Consider the following 23,749-nt stretch of genomic DNA (forward strand, 5'->3'; position numbering starts at 1 on the left):
GTTGGCTACGATGGCACTGGAAAACTAGCAGAACTCCCAGTCTCAAGTAGTCTGAAGTTAAAATGCTGCATAATTTTAGAGAGCCTGACCTGTTTAAAAGCCACCAAAAAAATATAAGCCTACAAGAATAAAAGACAGTCTGGTCCATTTACAGGCAATATCACAAAGGGGTTCTTGCCTATCAATCTATAAAAGGAAGGAACTGCAAACAGGAAATTGCCCTGCCCCAGCCATGTGCCACCCCTCCCTTCCTCTCTATGAATTTCAGTAAGCAGAAGCATGATGCTATCCGTCAGACTAACCAAAAAGCCACAGTGGATAACAGAACACTTGTAGCAGACATCTGTCGTATTACTATTTTAATAAATATTTAAAGTAAATGCCATTATTATTTTGAACCAAAATTTTTCTTGATATTTTACCTATATTTTACATGACATTTGTTTAATTTACAGTTTTTTAATGACAATTTAAGGCAGCTCTGAAATCACAATTTACAGATGAATTGTGAGCTAGAGATTCAGGAAAGTAACACACTTTGTCCAAATAATAAAAAGAAGAACCAGTTCACTGTTTATTGGCCAGGTAGAATCTATTTCCACTGATATAAACGTGCATACTCTAACCACTTTTAACTAATATTGTTCTGAGTATAATTTTCTGTATATAGTCAAAAAACAGCTTAGTGCTGAATAATCAATAGATTCATTATCTGAAATTCCAATTAACCACATTTGTATTCAGGTACACATATAGAAGAACTTACTAATACAACATTTTGATGAATAATAGAACTTAGGGTCTATGGACTTCCTAATTTCTTACAGATATTTAGACTGATAGGACTATAATTAAAACCACAAGAGTTAGTAAGACTTATTAATAAAGAAATGATCAATAAAGCAATAAACTAACATTTTCCAACAATTAAATTTTAAAATTGCAAATTTCAGCAATTAAACTTCAAAAAGTTCATATCTAATATGCAAAGGTGTATGAAACTAAAGATACCACACACTACCAAATTTAGTGAAAACTAGCTTAAATACAGTAATGTACTTCAAGAGGCTTAAAATGCTATTTAAAAAAAAAACTATCAACCCCATTTCTGACAATCTAAAGATAAAAATCCATTAAAAAAAAGTAGTAATTTCTCCTCAGCCTTTCAGTTAAGATCAAGTGTGAAAACATTTATAATCCAAAAAAGATGTTTGTCACATTATTAAAAAATTTAGAAGGAATCTAAAATATAAAAAAAATGCATAACCTCTAAATGGAATATTACTTGGTCACCTAAGTGACAAAATGGCAAAATATGAGGCTAAATTAAAAAAAGTTCACAAAACTAAATTGCAATTGCACCTAAGTAAATAGTTCAGGTCTAGATTGATGAAGTTGAAGGGAGAATCTTCTTACTTTTCTTCTATAATGTGGTTATGTCATTTTGTAAGGGTTTTTTTTAATCATAAATGACCTCGTCTTATCATTATATTATCACCTTTTCAAACTAGATATTAAAAATAAAATTAAGCATCTTCTAAACCCTATTCCCATGTCCCCCAAAAAAGCATCCTCCCCTTCATGCTGGGCCCTCAGTCTGACACTTCCTTACCAATCTGGCCCACAGCATGGCCATCCTAATCCTTCCCTTTTGCCAGGTTTGAACCATAGTCCTACATACGCCCACACCAGAAGGGAGGAATTCACTGACTTTAGTAGCCTTCAACTCCTAGAACAACACCTGTTGTAAGATAACCACTCAAATAACATTTGTTGAATGAATTCACATTTACCCAAACTTGGCACCTATCACACTTTTCACAATTATTTATTACCTATCTGTCTCCAATTGAAATAGGCATTCTTTGTTTTGTTTTGTCTTTTTTTTTTTTTTTTTTAATTCCCTGGAGCCTGCCACAGTGCTAAGCAAGATTCATAGGAACTAAATAAATATTTCCTGATCTAATGAATACCTGACTATATCTCACAAATGAGAAATTCATTTGGAGATTCTTCCTTTAAAAATGCAAATAACATCCTAAAAGGGAAAGAAAATAAGCTCATATTCATACCTTCCAGTGAATTATACTAAGCAATAATCAGATTAACAACCTCCTGAGCCTTGCTGAGCCAAGGATGGATGTAAGTGTAAAATGGGGGGTGCTGGAAAGCTAAGAGGACCAAAAGAAGGAAGTAGCAATCAGATCTACAGATCTTCAGGGCTGCAATCTAAGATCTCAGCACATAATAGGTCCAAGAAGACAGGAGACTTGGAAGGTCACACAGCCTCCCTGCCCAGAGCCACCAGGCATCCCTAAGTGCTTGCATCACTACATCGATATCACCTTTGGGCACATGGATCCTTCAGTCCTCAGCACAGCTCTGTTCAGCAGCACAGTATTATCCCCATTTTAAAGATGAAAAAGGACAAAAACAGGAGTTTGGACAAATGAAATAACTTGCTCAAGACACAATACTAACAAGTGGATTCAAAGCTGACCTGTGGCTGTGCTAGAGTCCTTGCTCTCCATCACTAAGCCAGATGGAGAACAGCATCTGCAATTAGTCAGTAGACACAGTAGTGGAATATAACTAATAAGCCCTTATGTGTAGTCTGCAAAATAAAAAGCAGACACAGACATGGTTAGAAAGTCTACAAAGCTCAGTCTTGTCATTTCCAATTCAGACATAACATCTGGTCTAGGCTAGTCTCAGTAAATATAAAATGGAGACCTCTCCTTTAGTAATGCAAGGACTTAACAACTCAGTTAGGAAAGCACAATGTGGTTACCATCTATTTAAGCATCTTCCACAAATCTGAAAAAAAAAAAATTGTGATTCTTTAACTCTGAACTTAATTTTCTAAGCTAACCAATCACATTTAACCTCTCATAGATATATTTTTCCATTTCTTCAGTCATTATAACCTGATTGAAATTCTCCTTGGCCTAGTTGTCATAGGTCTGTGAACTGAAAACCATACAGTAACATAGAGTGAGGTTCTTAGTCTTGAAGCACATGGCAAGTACCTAATTAATTCATTCTTAGAATGTGAAAAGTCATCTTCTTCAAACTCACATGAGAGCAGGGCACAGTGTTGCACACCTGTGCTCCCAGTGACTCAGAAGGCTGAGATAGGAGGTTTGCAAGCTCAAGTTCAACCTCAGCAACATAGTGAGGCCTTAAGCAACTTAGTGAGACCCTATCTCAAAATGAAAATTAAAAAGGGCTGGGGATGTTGCTCAGTGCCCCTGGGCTCAATCCCCAGTACCAAAAATAAGTAAATAAACAAATAAATAAATAAAATAATAAATAATATATAATAATATTATAATAATAAATAATATATAAATACATTATATATATATATATATAATTGCAATTATGATAAAATAATATATAAATACATTATATATATATATATAAAATTGCAATTATGATAAAATACATATATCATAAACCTTACTATCTGAACTATATATATATATCCTTACATTATATATATATATTTATATATATATTACATTATATATATATTTATATATATATATATTTATATATATATCCTTACATTAGAGTATTCTGGATGCCATCACGATCCAAGCTCCTAACTCTGCAATTGCAGTGAGGGTTGCCTCAGAAGGGGAACATCTTTCTGGCAAAATTTATCTCATCTTAAAGTTTGAGACCTCCAATCAAGGAACGAGATATCACAGCTTAAGAAGTAAAGAGATAAGGAAGCCTATACCACTGTTAAGTGGTACTGTGACCCCCCACTGATCACACCCCTCCAGCAACCCCGTCTTCAGTTTCCTTTTCTATGGATCCTCTCCTGAGCCACATCCCCAGTCCTTTTTATTTTATTTTTTCAGATAGGGTCTCGCTAAATTGCCCAGGTTGGACTCAACCGCTTTTTGATGCTTATGACTCTAAAAGGGATCAAAAAGGCTCTGCCCATTTAGAGATAATGAAATAGAAACACAGAATCTTCTGTGGCATACCTGAAGTCATCCTCCAACTAAGAAACCACATGCAAGTTCTGACTCTGCGGATGCATCATGTTTGCCACAAGATGTCACACTCAAAAGCAAGAGGCAGTGATAGGTGCATGCAATATGAAAATACTTACCACTGAACTTAACTTTCTAAGCTAAACAATCACATATTACAAATAGTTCAGATAGTAAGGTTTATGATATATGTATTTTATCATAATTGCAATTTTGGAAAAATAAAACCTTATTTTTAAAAATTGTCTTTGATTCTATATCTTTAGAGACCACAAGTGGCTCAGTCATCATCTTAAGAGTTTTGAGACACCACTTTATGTCCAACTTGATCATTTTCAGAGGAGTTGCCCATGAATTACCTTTTTTCTTTCCTATTTTGTCACCCCATCATTTATTCATTTGGCAGATATTTACGGAGCATCTACTAGGCACCTGGCACAGTTCTAAAGTTGATACTCAGTGTTTATATTAACTTTCAATCACTGTAACAAAATACCTGAGAAAATCAACTTAGGAAGATTTATTTTGGCTCTCATTTTCAGAGGTTTCAGGCCAAGGTCAGCCAGGTCCATTACTTTGGGCCTGAGGTGAAGCAGAGCATCATGGCTGGGAGGGTGTGGCAGAACAAAACTGCTCACTTCATGGTAGCCAGGAAACAGGAGAAAGAAAGGAAGGGAAGGGGCCAGGGGGATGATATAGTCCCCAAGGAAATGTCCCCAAGGACCTACTCCCTCCAACAAGATTTCACCTTCCATAGTTTCCAACACCTCCCATTAGTCATTCAAGTATGGATCTATGAATAGATGAATCCACTAAGATCAGAGCCCTTATGATCCATTCACTTTCCAAAAGTCACCCCCAACCTCGATCCCAAATATTGCAGCACTGCAGCAAGTCCTTAACACATAAGCCTTTGGGGGATACTTCATTTCAAACCATAATAGTGCTCAAGTACTGAAATAGTTCCACACCAGTTGGTAAATACCTGCTGCTCCCAGCGCATACCCCATCCACACTGGCCATCCTTGTGTTTTCCTAAGGGTACCCCAATCCAATACCCTAAACGTGCCTATGATTCAGCACAGCAGGAAGCCTACAGACTCTGCCTCAGCTTTGTGGCCAGGTTCCAATTCAACTGATTAAATATTTTATCACCCTCTAGACACAGCAGTGAACAGAACAGATAAGGTCCCTACCCTCTAGTTTGAGAAAGAGATAATAAACAGGTAAATGCATAAACAAACAAGGTAATTTCAAATAGTAGAGTACTCTAAAGAAAATAAAAGAGTAAAGGCCCAGGGATGACTAAGGGAGGAGCTGGGTAAAATCTGAGAGAAAGCCTCTCTAAAAGGGTAACATTAGAAGGAACCAGGCATGCAAAGGTCTGAAGTAAGCATGTCCCAGGGCTAGGGATGTAGCTCAGAGGTGGAAAGCTTGGTTAACATGAGCAAGACCCTGGGTTCAATTCCCAGCTCTGCAAAAAGCAAAAAGAAAGAAAAGAAGATTACTGTAGTAAAGTAAGAACATTCTAGGCAGCATAAATATCAAGACTTTCTCAAGGAAGTGAGCCTGAGACCTCCACGGGTAGAAGACCAGCGTGAAGGGAATAGCCTGACAGAGGTCGACCCTTGAGATTAGAAAGTATCCCACTGCACTAGAACTTGATGAAGGATGAATTTCATGCCAAGAACGGGGAGCAATCAGATGTGAAACAGGATAATGATGTGATCCAGCTTATATTTTTTAAAAGACTACTCTGTCAATGGTATGGCAACTAAATTAAAGATAAATTTTTTAAAAATGTAAAAAAGGAAACAATGCATGAAGCTGTGGTAGTAATCCAGGTGAACGACGGCAGTGGCTGGGGCCAGCAATCAATAAAAAGAGGTGTTCTGATTCCATACAAGCTGTGGAAGGACAGCAGACCAAACTTACAGCAAGCACAAAGAGGATGAGGGAAAAGGAAGGAAAATGACCACTGTCTTTTGATATAGAAAAGTAGGTGTGGCAGTTAATCTGTAACTAGAAAGGAGGTGACTAGGAAATAAATTGATTTAGGGAGAGAAAGAATAAAAAAGTTCTCTTCTGCCATCATAACTGTGAGATATCCTTTAGATATAAAACGTAGAGCTATCAAACAGGCCGTTGGATATTTGATCTTCAGAAAAATTCTGTGAAGTAGACAGGGAAACCCTAGTATTACCCAAATTTTACCAAGAAGAAAACCAAGGCTCTGAGAAAATGGTCTGTCCTAGTACAGAATATTTTTTAGTCAATACTCCTTGAGAGAGGGCTGACTCCTTATTTTAAAAGGAGGGACACAGTCACTGTTAAAGACTTCTCTCTGGTAAAACACACACCTAGCTAGTTTGTCTCACAGATTCTGTTGCTGCTGTAAAGGTTGAGATCCTTTGTATTCAGGGAAGATTCCTTCAAATAAGACTGAGACTGACCCAACTAGCAACAATGAAGCACGTGTGAAATGTAAAGGAAACCTAAATGTAATGCACATTATTATCTTTTTTCAAAATTTGTGTCAACAAGTAGGAGCATTCAAGTGATTTGAAGAACGGCATAAAACATTCTTTAAGACTATAATTCGTAGTTTCATTTTTATTAAGGGTTTGTGTAATGCAGCTTTCTGGGGAATGCAGCTCCAAAATTAGGAAAGAAAATGAACTGGGAAATGACCAATACAAAGATAATCACTTTACAGTCAGGACCATAAATAGCATGTAAGATGAGCTCACACTGTACTCAGCACTTCTTCCACCACACTGTGATGTTTTTGGTTGCTTTAAAGTGACAGAAATTTCTGCATTAGAAGACATATTTTATCATGAGTTCAATGCATCTATTATAACTAGACTTCAAAATTCTGGAGGTACCTGCTAAAAAGAAGGGTCACACTGAACAAAACAGGAAAAAAAAAAAAAAAACAGACAAAAAGAGAAGGGGCAAGGAAGAGAAAGCAGGGAAAGAAAGAGGATCAGCAGATGATGACCCTTCTGATGGCAATCCTTTATGACAAAGGAACCACAAATTACAGGCTCACAAAGCATCACAAAACCCCACAGGAAAAACACACTTGTTTACATGGCTTCAGTTCAGAGATCAGGAGAGGCGCCCCATATTTTAATCACAGCATCCATCATCAGTTCCAAATGAGTAGTAATTATCAATGTAAACTGAAAAATAAGCATGCCTGCTTAATTCAGTTCACCAGCCCTTCACTGAACCTTCCTGCCAACAGCCAGCTTTTATGTATACTCTTAAAATAAAAGCAACAGCTTCGCTGGCACTGTGTATCCTAAGAACTGAAGGAAAATCTAGGGGTCATTACATCGAACCCTCTCATTTTACAGATGAAGAAACAAAACAAAGCTAAGAGAAATAAAATGGCTTACCAATAATCAAAGTCCTTTAAGCATGAAAAACTCATGCCTTTCTGATTCTTATCCACTACTCCTTATACTGTACCATACTGTCTACAGAGCAAGAAAGAAAAGGGGTCACAAAGAATAGCCCAAGGCTTACCGCAGCTGCTTTGGGAGAAAGTGTGGGCAGAGCTAGGCACCTCACACCTAGGAGGCCCGGACACTCTGGCTGTCAGCTTGCTGCCTTCTCTGCCTGTGCCCTGCAACATCTGACAGCCTTCCCAACAGTACCTCTGGGCTCTGTTCCCCAGAGCTTTGCATCTGATGTGGCAGACTTTGATGTCTACTAGCTGGTGCCCCTTCTGTCAAGGTCTTCAGGATGAGGCCCTCAAAAGATTGTGCAGCAGTATGTCTGGGCTTCAGAGAAGTAGTGGCTCTCCCCAAGGAAGATGGGAAATGAAACCTCTCTCCCTGCCTTTCAACCAACATATTCCTAACTGGATATCAGACATATCCCTCAAATGCCATTCTAGGTTGCAAGTACATTTTAACCCTGAACACTTCTACCTTCTAAGTTTTTACCCAATGTCAATACACATAGAAAATTCCAGAAACTATAATATGTTCATATGGAATTCATATTGATATTTTTGTGCTTGCAGAGAACAAAATTTCTGCTCAAAATTATTTTTAAAAGGACTTATTAGGGAAGCTATAATATATACATTACTTATATTCAGGTTTTCTACTATAAATATTTGTATGGCTGAATGAATGTTTTGACAAAAATAATGGTAATAATAATTCTCCCCTGTGCAATTTAGGATTTCCTCTTCTCCCATAAAACGAAACACCGTAACAGGCTTTAAAAATCTTTTGTTAGTATTATATTTCATTTCACACACACATACTTTTTTTTCTTGGAAATGTTCTTGCTAGGTTTCCTTTTTATTAACACACTTTTACAACTGTGGATTCCAAGCTATATATTGTGTTTCCAAAATTCTCTTACAAGCTACTAGGAAATAAAATCTAGAGAAAATACACTGCATCAATGCTAGTCCACACTTTCCATTCCTGATCAGTTCCCAAACTGCTAATAATCTTCTCTCTCTCTCAGTCCCACTGGAAAAGTGGCTAGGATTTATTGACAGTGTCAGGTTTCCTCCGGCCTGATTATAGAAAATAATCATGAAGAAAGTACTTACAGCATAAGCACCTATCAAAAACGCTGCGTTTGCTCTTTTCCGTTGGTCAAAACAGGTGTAGTGCACTATTTTCTTTCTCGATAAGCTGTATGACTAGAAAGAGGGAATGTTCAAAAATTAGCATAACCATAAAGACAATGTTAAAATATACAGAAGGTAGCCATCATCCCTTAACTGCCAAGATGTTTTAGGATCCACAAATTTAACACCTTTCAATTTTAACTTCTATGGCATTTGAACACCAGCACAGTGGTTCTTATTTCACTTTTTTGCAGCCACCATGATGTAAAAATTGACAATATAACAAACATGTTTCTCTCTAAGAAGGGAGACTAATATGATGGAAAATAATGAAATCACTGAGACCTCTATTAATAAAAACCATTTCTGATGACTTATTCCTGATTTACATGCAGTACTCTTTTTCACTCCCCACATGCCCCTCCCATAAGTTACCGTACTTTTCATATTTTAGTTTATCTTTAAATGAGTCAACCCATCTATAGTCTTCTCTAAATTTTTTTTATTTTTAGAGATGAATATTAATATTTCTCTCAAAGATGTGCTCTAATAATTCCCTTTTAATTAAATGAAAATGTGGTAAATGGGAAAAGATGAATCATCAAAAGTAAATTAGCAAACATCTTAGTACACCAGTCAAATATTAAATTTGTGAGTTCAAACAATTAATTAAGCACTTGCTATATGTCAGACACTATGCTGCATGCTCAACTATTTAAACCCAAAATAAGCATCATGGTATGCTGTATACATGTTAAACATGAAAAGAAGTGACAAATAAAAAGATCTGTTAAAAAAAATCAAATTATTAATCAAAACTCAAATCTACTATAATGAGAACATGATATAACTCAATTAGATCTACTCAATTTCCTCGTATTTCAAAACAATTACAGTATTTTAACAAATGGTTATCAAAATATAAGTACATAAGTATCTTGTAATATTTTCTATAAATTCATATTGACCATAAAGGGGGCTTTCTATTCCTTGTACACTGATCATACCCCACAGAGAATCCTTTACCCTGCTTTTTCTTATAAGGAAAGAAACTCTGGAATCTATTCTAAGAACTACACTGCATCATATTGGCTTTTGCATGCAACAATGTAGCTGTGTGTATCCCAGCTATGAGCCAAGAAATTCTCATCACCCCTTCATGCATTTCTTTAATAATCAAAAATCACATTTTCTAAAAATGGTAGTGTCCTGCTTTAAATGAATCTGTAAAAATTCATGTTTGGGGACTGGGGTTATAGCTCAGTGGTAGAGCCATTGCCTAGCATGTGTGAGGCACTGGGTTTTATTCTCAGCACTAGGTATAAATAAATGAATAAAATAAAGGTCTATCATCAATACCTAAAAAAATTTTTTAGTTAATGTTTGACTCAGAGATAGTTCTCTATTATCAATGCCTTTATTTACTGACAAATTTATGAAAATACTCCTATGAAATGAGGAGGAAAAAAGCAGAATCTTTTATTCAATTCACCTCAGTCAGGTTAATACTTTATCTTAAAGACTTCAAGGTCACTAGCAATGGTGTTAACATCTGTCTGCTTGCTTTCTCAATTTGAAACTATTCGCCGCCTGGACATTTCCTTTTCCTATTTAATTTTACTATTTCTTGGTGGTTGGCTTTACCACTTATCATTCTCCATCAATAAGTTGTGTCTGATTTACCAAAAGGACAGGGAGTACTTAGGCTCTTTAGACCTAAGTACCCCTATTGTCTCTGAATCCCAAATGTCTAAAGACTGCTTGGCCCAGGACAGTCTCTCCAGGAACAGGAGTCAGACTGGGCATCCATGAGTCAGACTGAGCTTCGGGACTCTTCTGGCTCCCTGTATCTCTCAAATTTTACCTTCCTAGTTCCTTAAAGGGAAGAAAACGTCAACAATCTATCTTGAAGTTCGAATTATCTGCTGTGATGCTCTTTTCTACAAGAATTTTAGGTTCTGTGCCAAATTACTGTTATAGTTTATGATGTGGAATTTTATTTATTTTACAAATCTCCTGGCCAAAATGCTGTTCTTCTATCACCAATGTTCATTTCCTGGGTATATTTGTTTCAAGTTTTTGTTCTGGAATTTGTTGTGTTTACTTATTTGTTTTCTCTCTCTTGTTCTAAATTATTTGTGAGACAGAGACTACCTTGGAATGGAACCATGAAGCTGGAGGACAGAATTCTGAGGGAGACTTGTCTGTCACTGTATATCTATAAATGTTTTCAAGTAAATATAATTCAAATCAAAATTTTTTAAAACTTCAGTAGTTTCTTAAACTTTATAAGCTTTCAAAAATTACATCACAAAAAAATGGTCTCCATAAAAATCTACCTAGAAATTTTAATTACTTTAAAATATTTCCTATGGGAAGCTGCCAAAAGGAAACAAATACAATTAATTTTTTTTCTTTTTTTTAGAACTTACTGCCTGATTTATAGGGAAAACTTTGAAGTGTCTAACATTTACCTTGCTCAGATGTTTTTGGAATTAGAATTTCTAAGTTTTAAAAGCACTACAGCCAAGAAATGATCTTCTGCTTAGTGAAGCTTAGCCAGTGTCTCCTAGGTCAAATCACAAAGGGTTGAGTTCTGGCTAAAGGAAGCACAACTAATTCAAAATGAATGATAACAGAGGAAAACCTTATGTGTCCTGGCCTTGTCCTAATTTCCCTCCTTTCCACAGCCAGGCTTCCCTCTACAGGTCACCCTACCCCTTAGCTTTCTACAAGTCATGTTCAACAGAGAAAATATTCTGATATGCTATGAAAATTTTTAGGGATAATAAAGCATTTCTTAAATTATTTAGCTGATGATTTACATGATCAATTAATATACAAAAATTCTTCAAGATTTTTTTCTTTTCAAGCATTTAACATGCCCCTCCCTTAAAAAAAAAAAAAAAAAAAAAAAAAAACTACCTATTACATAATCAAAGCTCCTTAGGGGAAACAATACCATTCCAGGTGGACACTGATGACCAAGTACTTCAGAAGATATTAACTCAGCCTTCCAGACCCTTCCCATGCAAGGAAAAGAAGGCAGAGTTTAGAGACAACAGACCTCTAATTAATGAACCTTGCAGATTTTTCTCAGGTTCTGCCTTAATCACAGGAGAACATCATGTCCTCCAAGTGAACAGCTGCCTCTTTCTCACTTTGGTCTGTCTCCTCTGCATTCTGGCAGAGGGTCCTTGCCCTTCAAGGAGGACACCTGCAAAGTTACACCATGAACTCTGGTTTTTAGTGAGCTATCCCCTCTATTACAGAGAGATTTTACTTTACATGAGAAGCTCACAGATCACAAATACACAAGGTACAACAGCAAAGCTAAGTTAGGAACTGGTCAAATCAAGTAAATACAGTTTTAAATATAAAGGAGAGAATGTCACAGAAGGAATCCTGAGAACTCTGGCCTGCTGACCTGCTTGGAAGGGAGACACATGTGACCATTACAAATCATAATCTGCAACCACTATCCATCCTGTATTTTAGATTTCTATCTTGAAAGTGGAGTACATAGCCTCTGAACTTTCTTAACCGAAGTGGATACAGCCAGCCCTCTATAATATCTATAATGATAGCACCAACAACGATGACAGTCAACATCCGTTGGTCCTATACTGTATTTCATTGTTTTTCAAAGCACCAGAAAGAGCACCAAGGAGGTCTCCCAAGGCAGAGGTCCTGGGCAAGGCTAAAATATAATGAGTATAATGAGCATACTGCCATTTACCAGGAGAACATAAACCAGGAGTCAAAGAGGGCCTGCTGTGAACATTCACACAAGTGTGGGAGGTGGGAGAAACCCAGAACTCTCACACTGAGCTTGATAATTTGTGTAAATCTCAATTATGAGGCCATAACAAATTCTGTAGTCAACAGTACTAAAGTTTGTCAGAAATTATTTATATATATATATATATATATATATATATATATATATAGTAAAGTCAGGAGTGGTGGCACATATCCTCTGTGCCAGTGACTCAGGAGGCTGAGGCAGGAGGCTCACTCCAGCCCAGGAGCTCGAGGCCAACCTGGACAACACAGTGAGACTCCAACTCAGAAATAAATCTAAAATATATTTTATTGTTATATTATTACATTATATTTAATCCTGGTAATGATTGCTTCAGAGTCACCTAGAGAGCTTATTAAAGCACTGATTGCTGAATTCCACACCGAGAGTTTCTGATTCAGTGGAACAGGCCCTGAGAATTTGCATTTATAAAAATTCCCCAGCCAGTAATACTGATGCTGGGGGGTCCAGGAACAGCACACTGAAATCCATTACTCTTAACATATTGTTGGATTTTGGAGAATAGCTGCATACAAATACTACTGGTTCCACCACCAGAAATGTTATAGATCCTAAAACACTGTGTCAAGGACTCCAAAAGACCTTTAACTTCTCTTACAAAGAAGCTCCATATCATGTCATACATGTTTAAAAAGAATGTTACAAAAACATCCTTCCCCAGATTCCTCAGAAACCTTTCTTACAATTTGTAAATTCATGCCCTACAGGTGATAACACCTTAGAAACAAGTACCTTAGTGATTCTGGGATTAAGCTGACTTAAACAGAGTTCATTCACAGGATCCAAACTCAGATGCTCTCAGGGATCCATAATTTGGAGTGGGACCAACCTGCTGCTACTCCCATACAGGAATTTGAGCACACAATTGTCAGATACTACAAAATTTAAAGAAGTGCAAAATCCAGAATTATGTGAAAATTTTCCTAAGTCACAGATGTTGACTATGAATTTAAATTTTTCAAGACAGCAATCATGCCCAACAGAATATGCGTGTAGACTAAACGCAGACCATAGGCAACCAGTTTGCTATACCTGGGTGCCAGGATACTGTGACTGAAAAAGTCATATTGGTTCTGTCAGCATGAATGGAGCAGCTGTGCGCATCAAACCCTCTAGGAGGGGAGCCCCAGTCTCTAGCCTCATGTGTGCTCACAATCTAATGAATATTTGATGCAAAATATAGGCCAATACTTATTACAAACACAAGAGAATAACTGCATAGGGATACATTCACAACATACCAGCACCAGTGAAACAACCTCAATTATAGGTACAACAATTGTCTCATTTAACAAGATCAAAAAGAATAGATAAAAGCTAGGATTTAGTGTTGAATATCTATCAATTAACACAAACAAAACTCTAGAAGTATCCAGAATTGTGTTGCTTACCTGAATGTAAAAGTTTTATGACTTTAATGAAAATCACAGAAGTAGGTATACCATGATACTTGTAAACCAAAATAATGTGACTGCTATCATAGAACAATACAAACTAAGATGAGGGTGTTGATCCCCCCCGCAACACACATAGACATTTTCTATCTCAGAAAGGAAAGCTGCATGAAAGGTCGCAGTCTATAAGAACATTCCTAATGAAAATAAGCCACAGCAACTCAGAGAGAGACAAAATGATGACATGCTACACAAATAACAAATTGCCCAGGCTATCTGTGTATTGTGCAACACATACAAATCATGCACTTGTTCAGCTTGGGTCAGGAGACCACAAACTATTTAACCATTCAACAACAAAAGGTGATGCAATTAAGCTCAGAACCAAAAGAAAAATAAAAGTTAATGATCCATTTAAAGGCAGATTTTAAGCAGCCTTTTCATAAAGTTGTTTGCCATGCTTAAAAGTAAAATCTTTAAGTTATTTGATTAGAACACTGTGTTTAATTAAGCTATCAGTCTGGTTGAGCTAAAGAAGCCAGGATAATATGCTCTTTAATAAGAAATAGAGCCCATGCACTTCTCTAAACAAGCAAGCTCTGCCAATGATGGCGGTCAGATTAAATAGATCACAGCACAGGGACCATGGTGACCCAGGCATCATTCTCTTACAGGTGACTAGGCTAGCCCAGAAATGGCCGCAGCAATCAGCACCTCCATAGCAATCAGTGGTCATCTCACTGCAAAAGCAATAAAATGAACAGGTCTTCCTGTGAGCAGCCATGACCTCTATATGTTTTACCTCCAACTTTCTCAGGAAAGGGATATTCTTGAAAATTTTCTTTGGCTGCACAAAACAAAATATGGTTTATGGTTTTATTTAGAGCTAAGATAAAATAGGTTGAATTGTTTATTTCAAAAGAAAAAGATCCCTGTACAGTCCATTTTGTTCCAAACCCAACATATTCCATTAATTAAATGGCATATTTGATTAAAGTAGAAGTCAAAATGTCACAGAAGAATTGTTCATAGGATTATTTAATCTTGTTGATCATATAGTTGAAGGCATGAGAATTCTCTATAAGAGAGTTCTTCTGGCCTACAGATTCGTGACTGGACGTGAGAGGTCCATGCCTTGCAAACTCTGCATATACCTGCTTCCCATGTGAGTTACTGCTTTGGTGTCCCAGTACCTCTTTAAACTACAAGAACTTGTTTTTCTTTCCCCAAAGCCCATAAACCTAAAACAGAAAAGACCTGCATGAAGAAATCATAACATGTTTTTGTAGTTATAAAAAGAGGGTGGTCTAATCATATCAAAAGAGTTCTTGTGTACAACCACCTGAGACACTGGCAGGTGCTTGGTTTCCAGGATAGAATTACTGCACTGATTCATTCAGTAACAAGGACATTCCTGGAGCCCCACCATCTGCCAGGTACCTCAATGCTTCAATGCAATCCTTCATTTTATGATGTCCACTCCCCTTCGCTTTCACCCTGAAAGGACTATGTGGGATGCTTTGTAAATTCAAAATTACATTTCTGTGAATATTCTTTTAATCCTTTTTAAAATAATTCTCAAGATTACTGTAATTGTCCCATTTGCTCACAACAGCAAGTATCAAAAAAAATTTTTTTAAATCACTGCCATAGAAAATGTCCCCATTTTTTTAAATCTATTTTTTAGTTGTAGGTAAACACAATATCTCTATTTTTTGTTTATTTTTATGTGGTACCGAGTATTAAACCCAGTGCCTCACATGTGCAAGGCAAGCACTCCATACCACTAAGCTAGAACCCCAGCCTGAAATGTTCCCCTTTTCCAGAAAAAAAGTTCCCCTAAACTTGAATTTTATATTCTGAGAAAAAAAGTGAAATCAATAATTAAAATTGTATTGACTATTTTAGAAAAAGCCAGTTCAATCATATTATAGTTATAAAACTTTCAGATTATTATATTAGTAACTGTAAGATTTTTTTTACTGTTTAAGTTGGAGAAGGTATTCTGTTTTTTAAAATACCATGATTTTTGTCTTGTTAGTATAGCCTTCTCTTTTTAAAACCCTTATATTCTGCCTCAGTGTTAGCATTGTATGTGCCAAGGATTCCTTTGAGAACCTGATAAAAAGCTATGAATCATCCCGAAGGAAAAAGTAAATACACAGAAAAGTGTACATGTAATTTGGGGTTTAAGAATCCCTTGAAATACCAGATTGATAATTCCTGTTCTAGCCCATCAATCATCAATGACATTTTACACGAAATAACATAAACAGTTTTACAAACTGTTCTCATTTCAATAAATCTTCCCTTGTTTGGTTGCTTCCTTCTTCACAGTAATTATTGAATAGAAATAGAAAAGAAACCTATTATGGCATAACTGTTAGTACTAACAATTTTTTTAAAGTACAGTTTAAAATAAGCAGCAGGATTTTTTGTTGGTGATAGTGATTTTTGTTTTTGGATTTTTAATCTAAGCAGATGTTTGATGGATAATTTTCCATTCCAATTAACAAATTAAAACTAAGGCCAGTGGGACTGTAATGCACATGGACACCGCTTCCCCCACAAAATAAGGCGACAAATCACTACCTCAAATCATCAACCCAAAAAAATACCTTTTGACATTTAAGAAATGAGAAAGTTGAGTTTGAAATAAAATTCACATCAAAATTCTACCTACCTACAAATGGCATTGAATAAAAGAGAAAAATCATAGAAGTTTTACTAGAAGGAATAAAAAATATGCAAACTAGAAAATAAAAGGTGCCAAAAGAAATTAGAAAAATCACAGAGGAGAAAAATTCCAAGATAAAACTATTGGCGAAAATAAAATGCCAAATTATTCAGAGTAGTAAAGAAATCGGAGAACCAAGCAAATTACATCAGATTCTGTGTTTAAGGTGTAAACACAGTAGCTTCTGTCAAGTAGGAAGGCAAAATCTGGAGAACAGATTAAGAAATCAGTACACAGGGAGACCAGCATGCTGAGGGCAAGGTATTCTGAAACCTCTGCAGGCCGAAGGTAAGAGGCATTCTGCAAACGAAGGGAATCATGACAAAGTCAACAGAAACTTCTGTGAATTTGGTGACTCTGCGCTGGGCACTGGGTGCACACTTGATGTCTGCTGGGAAGACATCAAGTGTGGCGCTGGAAAGGCAAGTAAGGCAACAGGTACAGAGGCAAGGTGCCCAGGGCCTACCAAAATGAGGAACCATGAGCTGTTGGCAAGAGACAACAGCAGGGTGCCTATGGGCTGAGAGGATACAGAGATTGAGGGTCGAGAGTTCCTAGCAGGGTAAGAGACAGGTCAGCCAGGCACATAACAAGAAGGGTACATTCCAGATGGGAGAGCCTGGAGTCTGGGTTCCTGGAAATGAAGCAGCCAGAATGACAGTAACAGCCACTGAAAAGGAAAAGGAAAAGGATCCTCGAAGAAAGACAAAGTAGTAGGAACAATGAACTGGTGAAGATTGTAAAAGGCAGAAAGAAGTATGTGAAGGATGTAGTCAAGGGACACAAAACGGAGACTTGACCTCACCTTGCAGCTTGGGCAAGTTTACACACCTCTCCCAGGACTCCTTTTCTGAGTCTTGACTAAACAGTCATTTCAATTCCCAAAATTACATTGGCCAGCTTTCCCTTTTGGAAATGATGGCATTGAGGATGAGAGGAGGGTCTTCATAAATTTCATGGAAGAAATGACTTTGAATTTACTACCAGAATTCACAAACATTATATGACTGACTTTATCTAGTATAGGATCTTAGTCTTAAAATTTACAAAGTTCTTTAACATATATTTCTTTTTTCTTAATTTTTTTTTTAGTTGTCAATGGATCTCTATTTTATTTATTTATTTATATGTGGTGCTGAGAATGGAACCCAGTGCCTCACACATGCTAGGTAAGCACTCTACAACTGAGCTATGACCCCAGCCCTTTACATATATTTCTAATATAATTCTGTAAGAGAATTCCTATTTTACCGATGAATAAACTGAGATTCGCCCGGCGTGGTGGCACACGCCTGTAATCCCAGTGGTTTGGGAGGTTGAGGCAGAAGAATCACAAGTTCAAAGGCAGCCTTAGCAAAAGTGAGGTGCTAAGCCACTCAGTGAGACCCTGTCTCTAAATAAAATACAAAAAAAAGCTGGGGATGTGGCTTAGTGCTTCAGTGCCCCTGAGTTCGATCCCTGGTAGGCAAAAAAAGAAAAAAAAAGAGAAAGAAAGAAAGAAACTAAGATTCCACAAGACTGAAACAATTCCAACTTTAGATTGGTAAACTAAAATTTTTCTCTTACTACAAAGAGTCTTTGGCTGTTTGGTTCACTGAGAAAACTCAAGACTTATTAATACTTAAGTTCAGAAAGAAACAGGCTGCCCATTAATTGTTCTAAAGCTAAAAATGTCATTCTAGGCAACCAGTCTAGAATGACCTGATCATTGAAATGAACTGAGGGGGCTATCTAGACTTACTAAACCTTCATAATGTTGTAAGAAACATTTGTAAATAAAAGCAAATCAAACCAAGTCTTTAAGCCCGGTATAGTGGTTGCACACCTGTAATCCCAGCAGTTAGGGAGGCTGAGGCAGGAGGATTACAGGTTGGAGGTCTGCCTCAGCAACTTTGGGAGGCCCCATGCAAATGAGTGAGATCCCATCTCAAAATAAAAAAATAAAAGGACTAGGGATGTGGCTCAGTGGTTGAGTGCCCCTGGGTTCAACTCCCAGTACCAAAAAAAAACAAGCCTTTATGTATCAATGTGGTAGGAAAAAAATAGTCTTAATTCAATCTGTCTACTCTTGTGCAACTGCTTTAAGTGGAACACTGTGTCAGATCAGTGGTTTTATTTTCCTAACAATGATTTCTTTCTTTTTGGTAACTCCAGATAGTACTTGGGTCCCAGGTTGTTGATTATAATAGCTGGTTCATACCAACTATATACTAACATGACTAATCAAGAAAGCCTAGAAATTACTAGATCCTTACAAGAAAAGCATGAACTTCAATTATTTATTAATTGCCTTTTCCCTATTGGTTCAACCATTAAAAATTCATCTTAGGTAAGAAGAATATCATCTACTTCTTTGATGATTGCAAAAATCTAAGTTTTACACTCTATTTCCTAAACTGCTGACAGTAGCTTCTTTTCTGAACAGTACAGATCTGGTTTAGTTAAAGGTATTTGCAAATATATTTTCAAGTCAGATGCTACTTTATAAGTTAATTCCTGAAAGAGTTGAATGTAATAGATTTCATGTTATATAATTATTAACTTCTTTCAAAAAAATCTCTCCTTGGTATCATTCTATGACCATTTAGCACTTTAAGTTCAATGGCAAAATCTGTAAATTCATAAACACATAACACATTCTATAGAAAATTCTCCACCAGACAGCATTTTATACCTAAATTTGATAAAAAGACAAATTGAAAGATAATTACTGAGTGGTTAATATGTATAGGACACAGCAGCATATAACAGCAACATTTTACCTAACTGAAAAAAATAAAATACCTGAGGATTATAATTTTGTGGTTATCTTAAGATCATGCTATGTAGTGTTCTGTCTCCCAAATGAATATTTAAGATGTCCACTTAATAACTGGAAGAAAAGGATTAATATTGATTTTTATGTGATAACTTTACCAAATGGAGGAATATAAATGTCACTTTTCTTTATATGCTCAGAGTTTAAGAAGAAAAAAAACAAAAGTTACCTTCCAAAAGCCACATATAAGTATAGTAAATGAAAACAGATCCTTAGCAAAATCAAAATGATAGGTGAGGGCTGGGGATATATATAGCTTAGTGGTAGAGCAGCTGACTAGCATGCATGAGGCCCTGAGTTCAATCCTTAGCACTGCAAAAGACCAAAAAAAAAACAACAACAAACCCACTATAGATGAATACTGAATATATGACCTGAATTCTCTCCTTTCAGGGAAATATGTTCTCTCACTTCCAGTTCATCCATCTCACTTGGCAACTAACTCTATAGAAATAACGTTCAATATGCAAAAATTTCAGTCTCCACAAGACAGAAAATGATCGTGCTCCAAAGGTTCAATCATGATGAGTCCCTTCATCACTTGGTAACAGTGTCTACGAAAGCAGATCTGAAGGTTTCAGAAAAATTAACCTTGGAAGGAATTTGATAGAGACTCATTAACAACCTAAAAAGGATTTGTGCTTTCTTTTCTGGATCACTATTCCAATGACTTAATCCAGCTCATATTGCAGCTCATCCTGAAAAATGAAAGAGGTTAATATGTCCTTTGTGGTGTAATCAAAAGGATCTATTACAATTTCGAGGTGAACTACTCACATAAATTTCCAAAAATCAAAATTACCTAACTAAATGATGTGTGTGTAGCAATCCCACTGGCAGATTTCCTGGTTCAAATGTTTTAATTTCAGAATATAAGTATACCACTATAATACTCACTTTAAGTTTCTTGTTTAGTTTACAGCAGTATCTGTACACCATTGCCAAGTTCAGAGGCCCAAAATCTGCATAGAAACTGAGATATAAAAAAAAAAAATAGCATTTAGTAGAAGTACAATTTTCAGTAGTTTTAATTTTATTAAATTTGAAATCAGATTTCAATTATCTTCAGGAATAAGGATCATTATGTAACTACTCTGACTTGTGATAATCCAAGTAACTAATGGTTTTACCCTACTCATGTACTCTAGTTGTTCTAACAAGCCTCTTAACAGAAAACTTGTATAACAGTTTTTGAGTTCCACCTTCTTTTACCTTCCTGCTATGCCATCTAAGTAAAATAACTGAAATGCAGGTAAAGAAATAGCCAACATGAATATAACATGCACATGGCCTACACACACTAGTTTTATTTCTTTATTACCTACTTTGCCATAAAGCTTGTATACTCTGGTTTCTGATTACAACTATTCCATTCAAATGCTCTCAATTCTCAGGTATCTTAAATCCAGTGGTTTTCTGTTTTCATTCTCCTCAAACACTCTATTATAAGAAACTCTGGCTCCTTTCTCTCTCTCTCCACCTCCTAACATTCCCCAGGACACAGTCCTCAATCTGTAGAACTTCTCTCTTGTGCATTATCATGAATTTATCTGGTAACCCAAAGGAAAAGAGACGTCTCCTCCACTTGAAATTCAGTATCAGTCTTTTCCATCTTAAGCTACCCACTGGACCTACCAGTGGGTAGCTACAGACCTACAGACCTCCTAATACCTAAAACTCAGAATGTCCAAAACCGACCTTTCCTTCAGAACAACCCTCAAGACTAAAAACCACTTTGCTTCTCCCTTTCATGCCTTTCACTCAGGCATGACACCTCTCAAACATGTAGGGCAAGAAAATAAATATTAATTTAGTTCTTATAAATCAAATAAGTTATTACTCTAATTCCTCCCTTCCCTTCAGTTCCCACAATAACAGAAGTCAGAAAAAGATGGGCACAGGGCATACACCTGTAATCTCAGTAACACAGGAGGCTGAGGCAGGAGGATTCCAAGTTTGAGACCAGTCTTAGCAATTTAGTGACATCCTGTTTCAAATTTTTAAAAAATGTTAAAAGGACTGAAGATGTAGCTCAGTGGTAAAGCACCCTTGGGTTCAATCGCCAGTACTAAAAAAATAAAGAAGAAGAAGAAAGAAGAAAGAAGAAAGAAGAAAGAAGAAAGAAGAAGAAGAAGAAGAAGAAGAAGAAGAAGAAGAAGAAGTCAGAACAACTTCAGCAACAGAAGAACAGATCTTCATCTCATGCCTATACCGTTGCAATTCTCTCTCCCCCTCCCTATCATCCTATATTGTACCAAGAGATCAATCTTCAAAAAAATTTCACTTCTCACATATCCTCCCACTATTCAAAAATGTTGATTGCCTCCTAAATGCTTTAAGAATAACTTTTGGGGGGCTGGGGTTGTAGTTTAATGGTACAGTGCTTGCCCTGCACATATGAGGTACTGGGTTCTATCTTCAGCACCACATAAAATAAATGAATAAATAAAATAAAGATATTGTGTCCATCTACAACTAAAAAATAAAAATAAAGATAAAATAATAATAATTCTTTGGTCTACCAATCAAAGTCCTGGATAGCATACCTCTACTCTAGCTTCCAGGTACTGGAATAGAACCTTTACTTCAATAAGCATGTCCATTCCTTATTTCCAAATAGTCCATGCATATTGTTAACATAAGCCTAGGGCTGGGGATATAGCTCAGTTGGTAGAGTGCTTGCCTCGCAAGCACAAGCCCCTGGGTTCAAATCCCCAGCACCACAAAAAAAAAAAAAAAAAAAAAAAAAAAATAAGCCTCTGTTCACTTTGATCTCCTTACCTAGAATGTTGGCCTTTTCACTTTCTGTAATCCTTCAGCTCCCTCAAATCCGACCTTCTCCACAAAGCCTTTCCACACTCCCTTAGGAAACATGAACTACTACCTCTGCTCAAAGCCCTCATCCTTTCTGCCCTGTATACATGATACTACGTATTGTGAAGAATTTTAAAAGTAGGCCCTCTCTGATCAACTACAACATAAGACCTTCTATCAGGGATTGAATTGTTTTCATTTTATGTGCTTAGAAGAACACTCTACATGTGATACAAAACTCCCAGAAAGGAATGTTCATTATGAATAGTTCACTTATTAAGGCTCTAAGTTCAATTTAGCTCAGACCATAAATTTACTAAATACCAAAAAGTTGCAAAACTCCATCCCCCAAATACCGTTCTTTTGAGCAGTCATTTAAGTTTTTTGTGCCACCCAGATTCCACTATCATAAATATGTCATTACACTACATCAAAACTGCCAATAGCCATTTGCCTTAGGTAGTAAAGAATACTAAACTTGTGTATTTATGTTTTTTAGGTAGGTAGGTAATATTTTGGAATTTTATTCCAGGTAGCACCAAAATTAGCTGTCTCAGTATACAGACTTTATGAGCACAACAACAGAAAGGAAACTTGCAAATTTGGAATAAAAGTTCTCAATTTACTTCTAAAGTTCCCAGCGTGATGCTTTGCTATGAATATAAACAAAATACCCAAGAATCCAAAATGAACTATACCTATAGCCTAATTACCGACAAGTATAAACCAGTCAACAAGAGCCCACCCAAAAATCAACAAGATGAGGACTGGGAGTAAAGCTCAGTGTTATGAGGCTCTGGGTTCAATCCCAACATCAAAAAAAAAAAAGAAAAAGAAAAAGAAAAAAAGAAAGAAAGAAAACTGTATATAAATATGTACCTGCCCAGTACTGATTAAGGCTACCCTGTTTCTATAACAAAGATTTTCTTGTCCTTGGTCTACTTGAAAGCAACACTGCTAACATACCTTGTTTTATTTCATCTTGAATATAAATATTGACACTTGTAGAATTTTATATTTAATTTAGAATTTATTATAAAATTTTTTCAGCTTTTTAAACTCACTTTGATTCACCTTCAGAAAAGCACAAAAATTCAAGTTATCTAATTCCAGTTTCATACAAGGCAACTTCAATTTCAAACACAAAGCATGTACTTTTGCAAGCAATATGGTTAATAAACATACCTTTTTTACCAAACACCAAGATAAATTAGCATACTCCTATAACAGGGGAAAAATAAATCAAATACAGATCTCATTCTTACATTGATCTACATGCTCCAACACGGTAGCCAAGGTGGTTATTTAAATTTAAATTAACTAATGCTAAATAAATTAAAATTTCAGTTTTGCCATCTATTGAAATGTGTTCAACAAGACAAGGATGCTCACTCTCACCACTCTTATTTAATATAGTACTAGGAATTCTAGCCAGAGCAATTAGGCAAAAGAAGGGAACAAAGGGTCAAAAATAGGAAAGGTAGAAATCAAAGAATCACTGTTTGTAGATAATATGATTCTATACTTAGAAGATCCAAAAAGTT

The 23,749-nt window shown here is 36.2% G+C and overlaps 1 protein-coding gene across 4 annotated transcripts in view; it reads right to left on the minus strand.

Moving 5' to 3' along the window:
* The window catches only part of Cdc14a (cell division cycle 14A), a 170,028-nt gene that overhangs the window by 128,836 nt on the left and 17,443 nt on the right, over positions 1 to 23,749 (minus strand). For 2 of the 4 annotated variants that reach the window (XR_007109761.1, XM_047560390.1), the window contains exons 3-5: positions 20,289 to 20,364; positions 14,639 to 14,683; positions 8,596 to 8,688 (exon numbers count right to left, since the gene is read on the minus strand). Coding sequence is in view for 1 of the 4 variants with exons in the window: in XM_047560390.1 (XP_047416346.1) it covers positions 8,596 to 8,688; positions 14,639 to 14,683; positions 20,289 to 20,364 (214 nt within the window). In the remaining 3 variants the exon portion in view is untranslated. The remainder of the gene's footprint in view (positions 1 to 8,595; positions 8,689 to 14,638; positions 14,684 to 20,288; positions 20,365 to 23,749) is intronic. The other 2 variants (XR_007109762.1, XR_007109763.1) reach the window with 2 other exon arrangements.

Source organism: Sciurus carolinensis, chromosome 1, assembly GCF_902686445.1.
Source record: "Sciurus carolinensis chromosome 1, mSciCar1.2, whole genome shotgun sequence".
NCBI classification, from domain to species: Eukaryota; Metazoa; Chordata; class Mammalia; order Rodentia; family Sciuridae; genus Sciurus; species Sciurus carolinensis.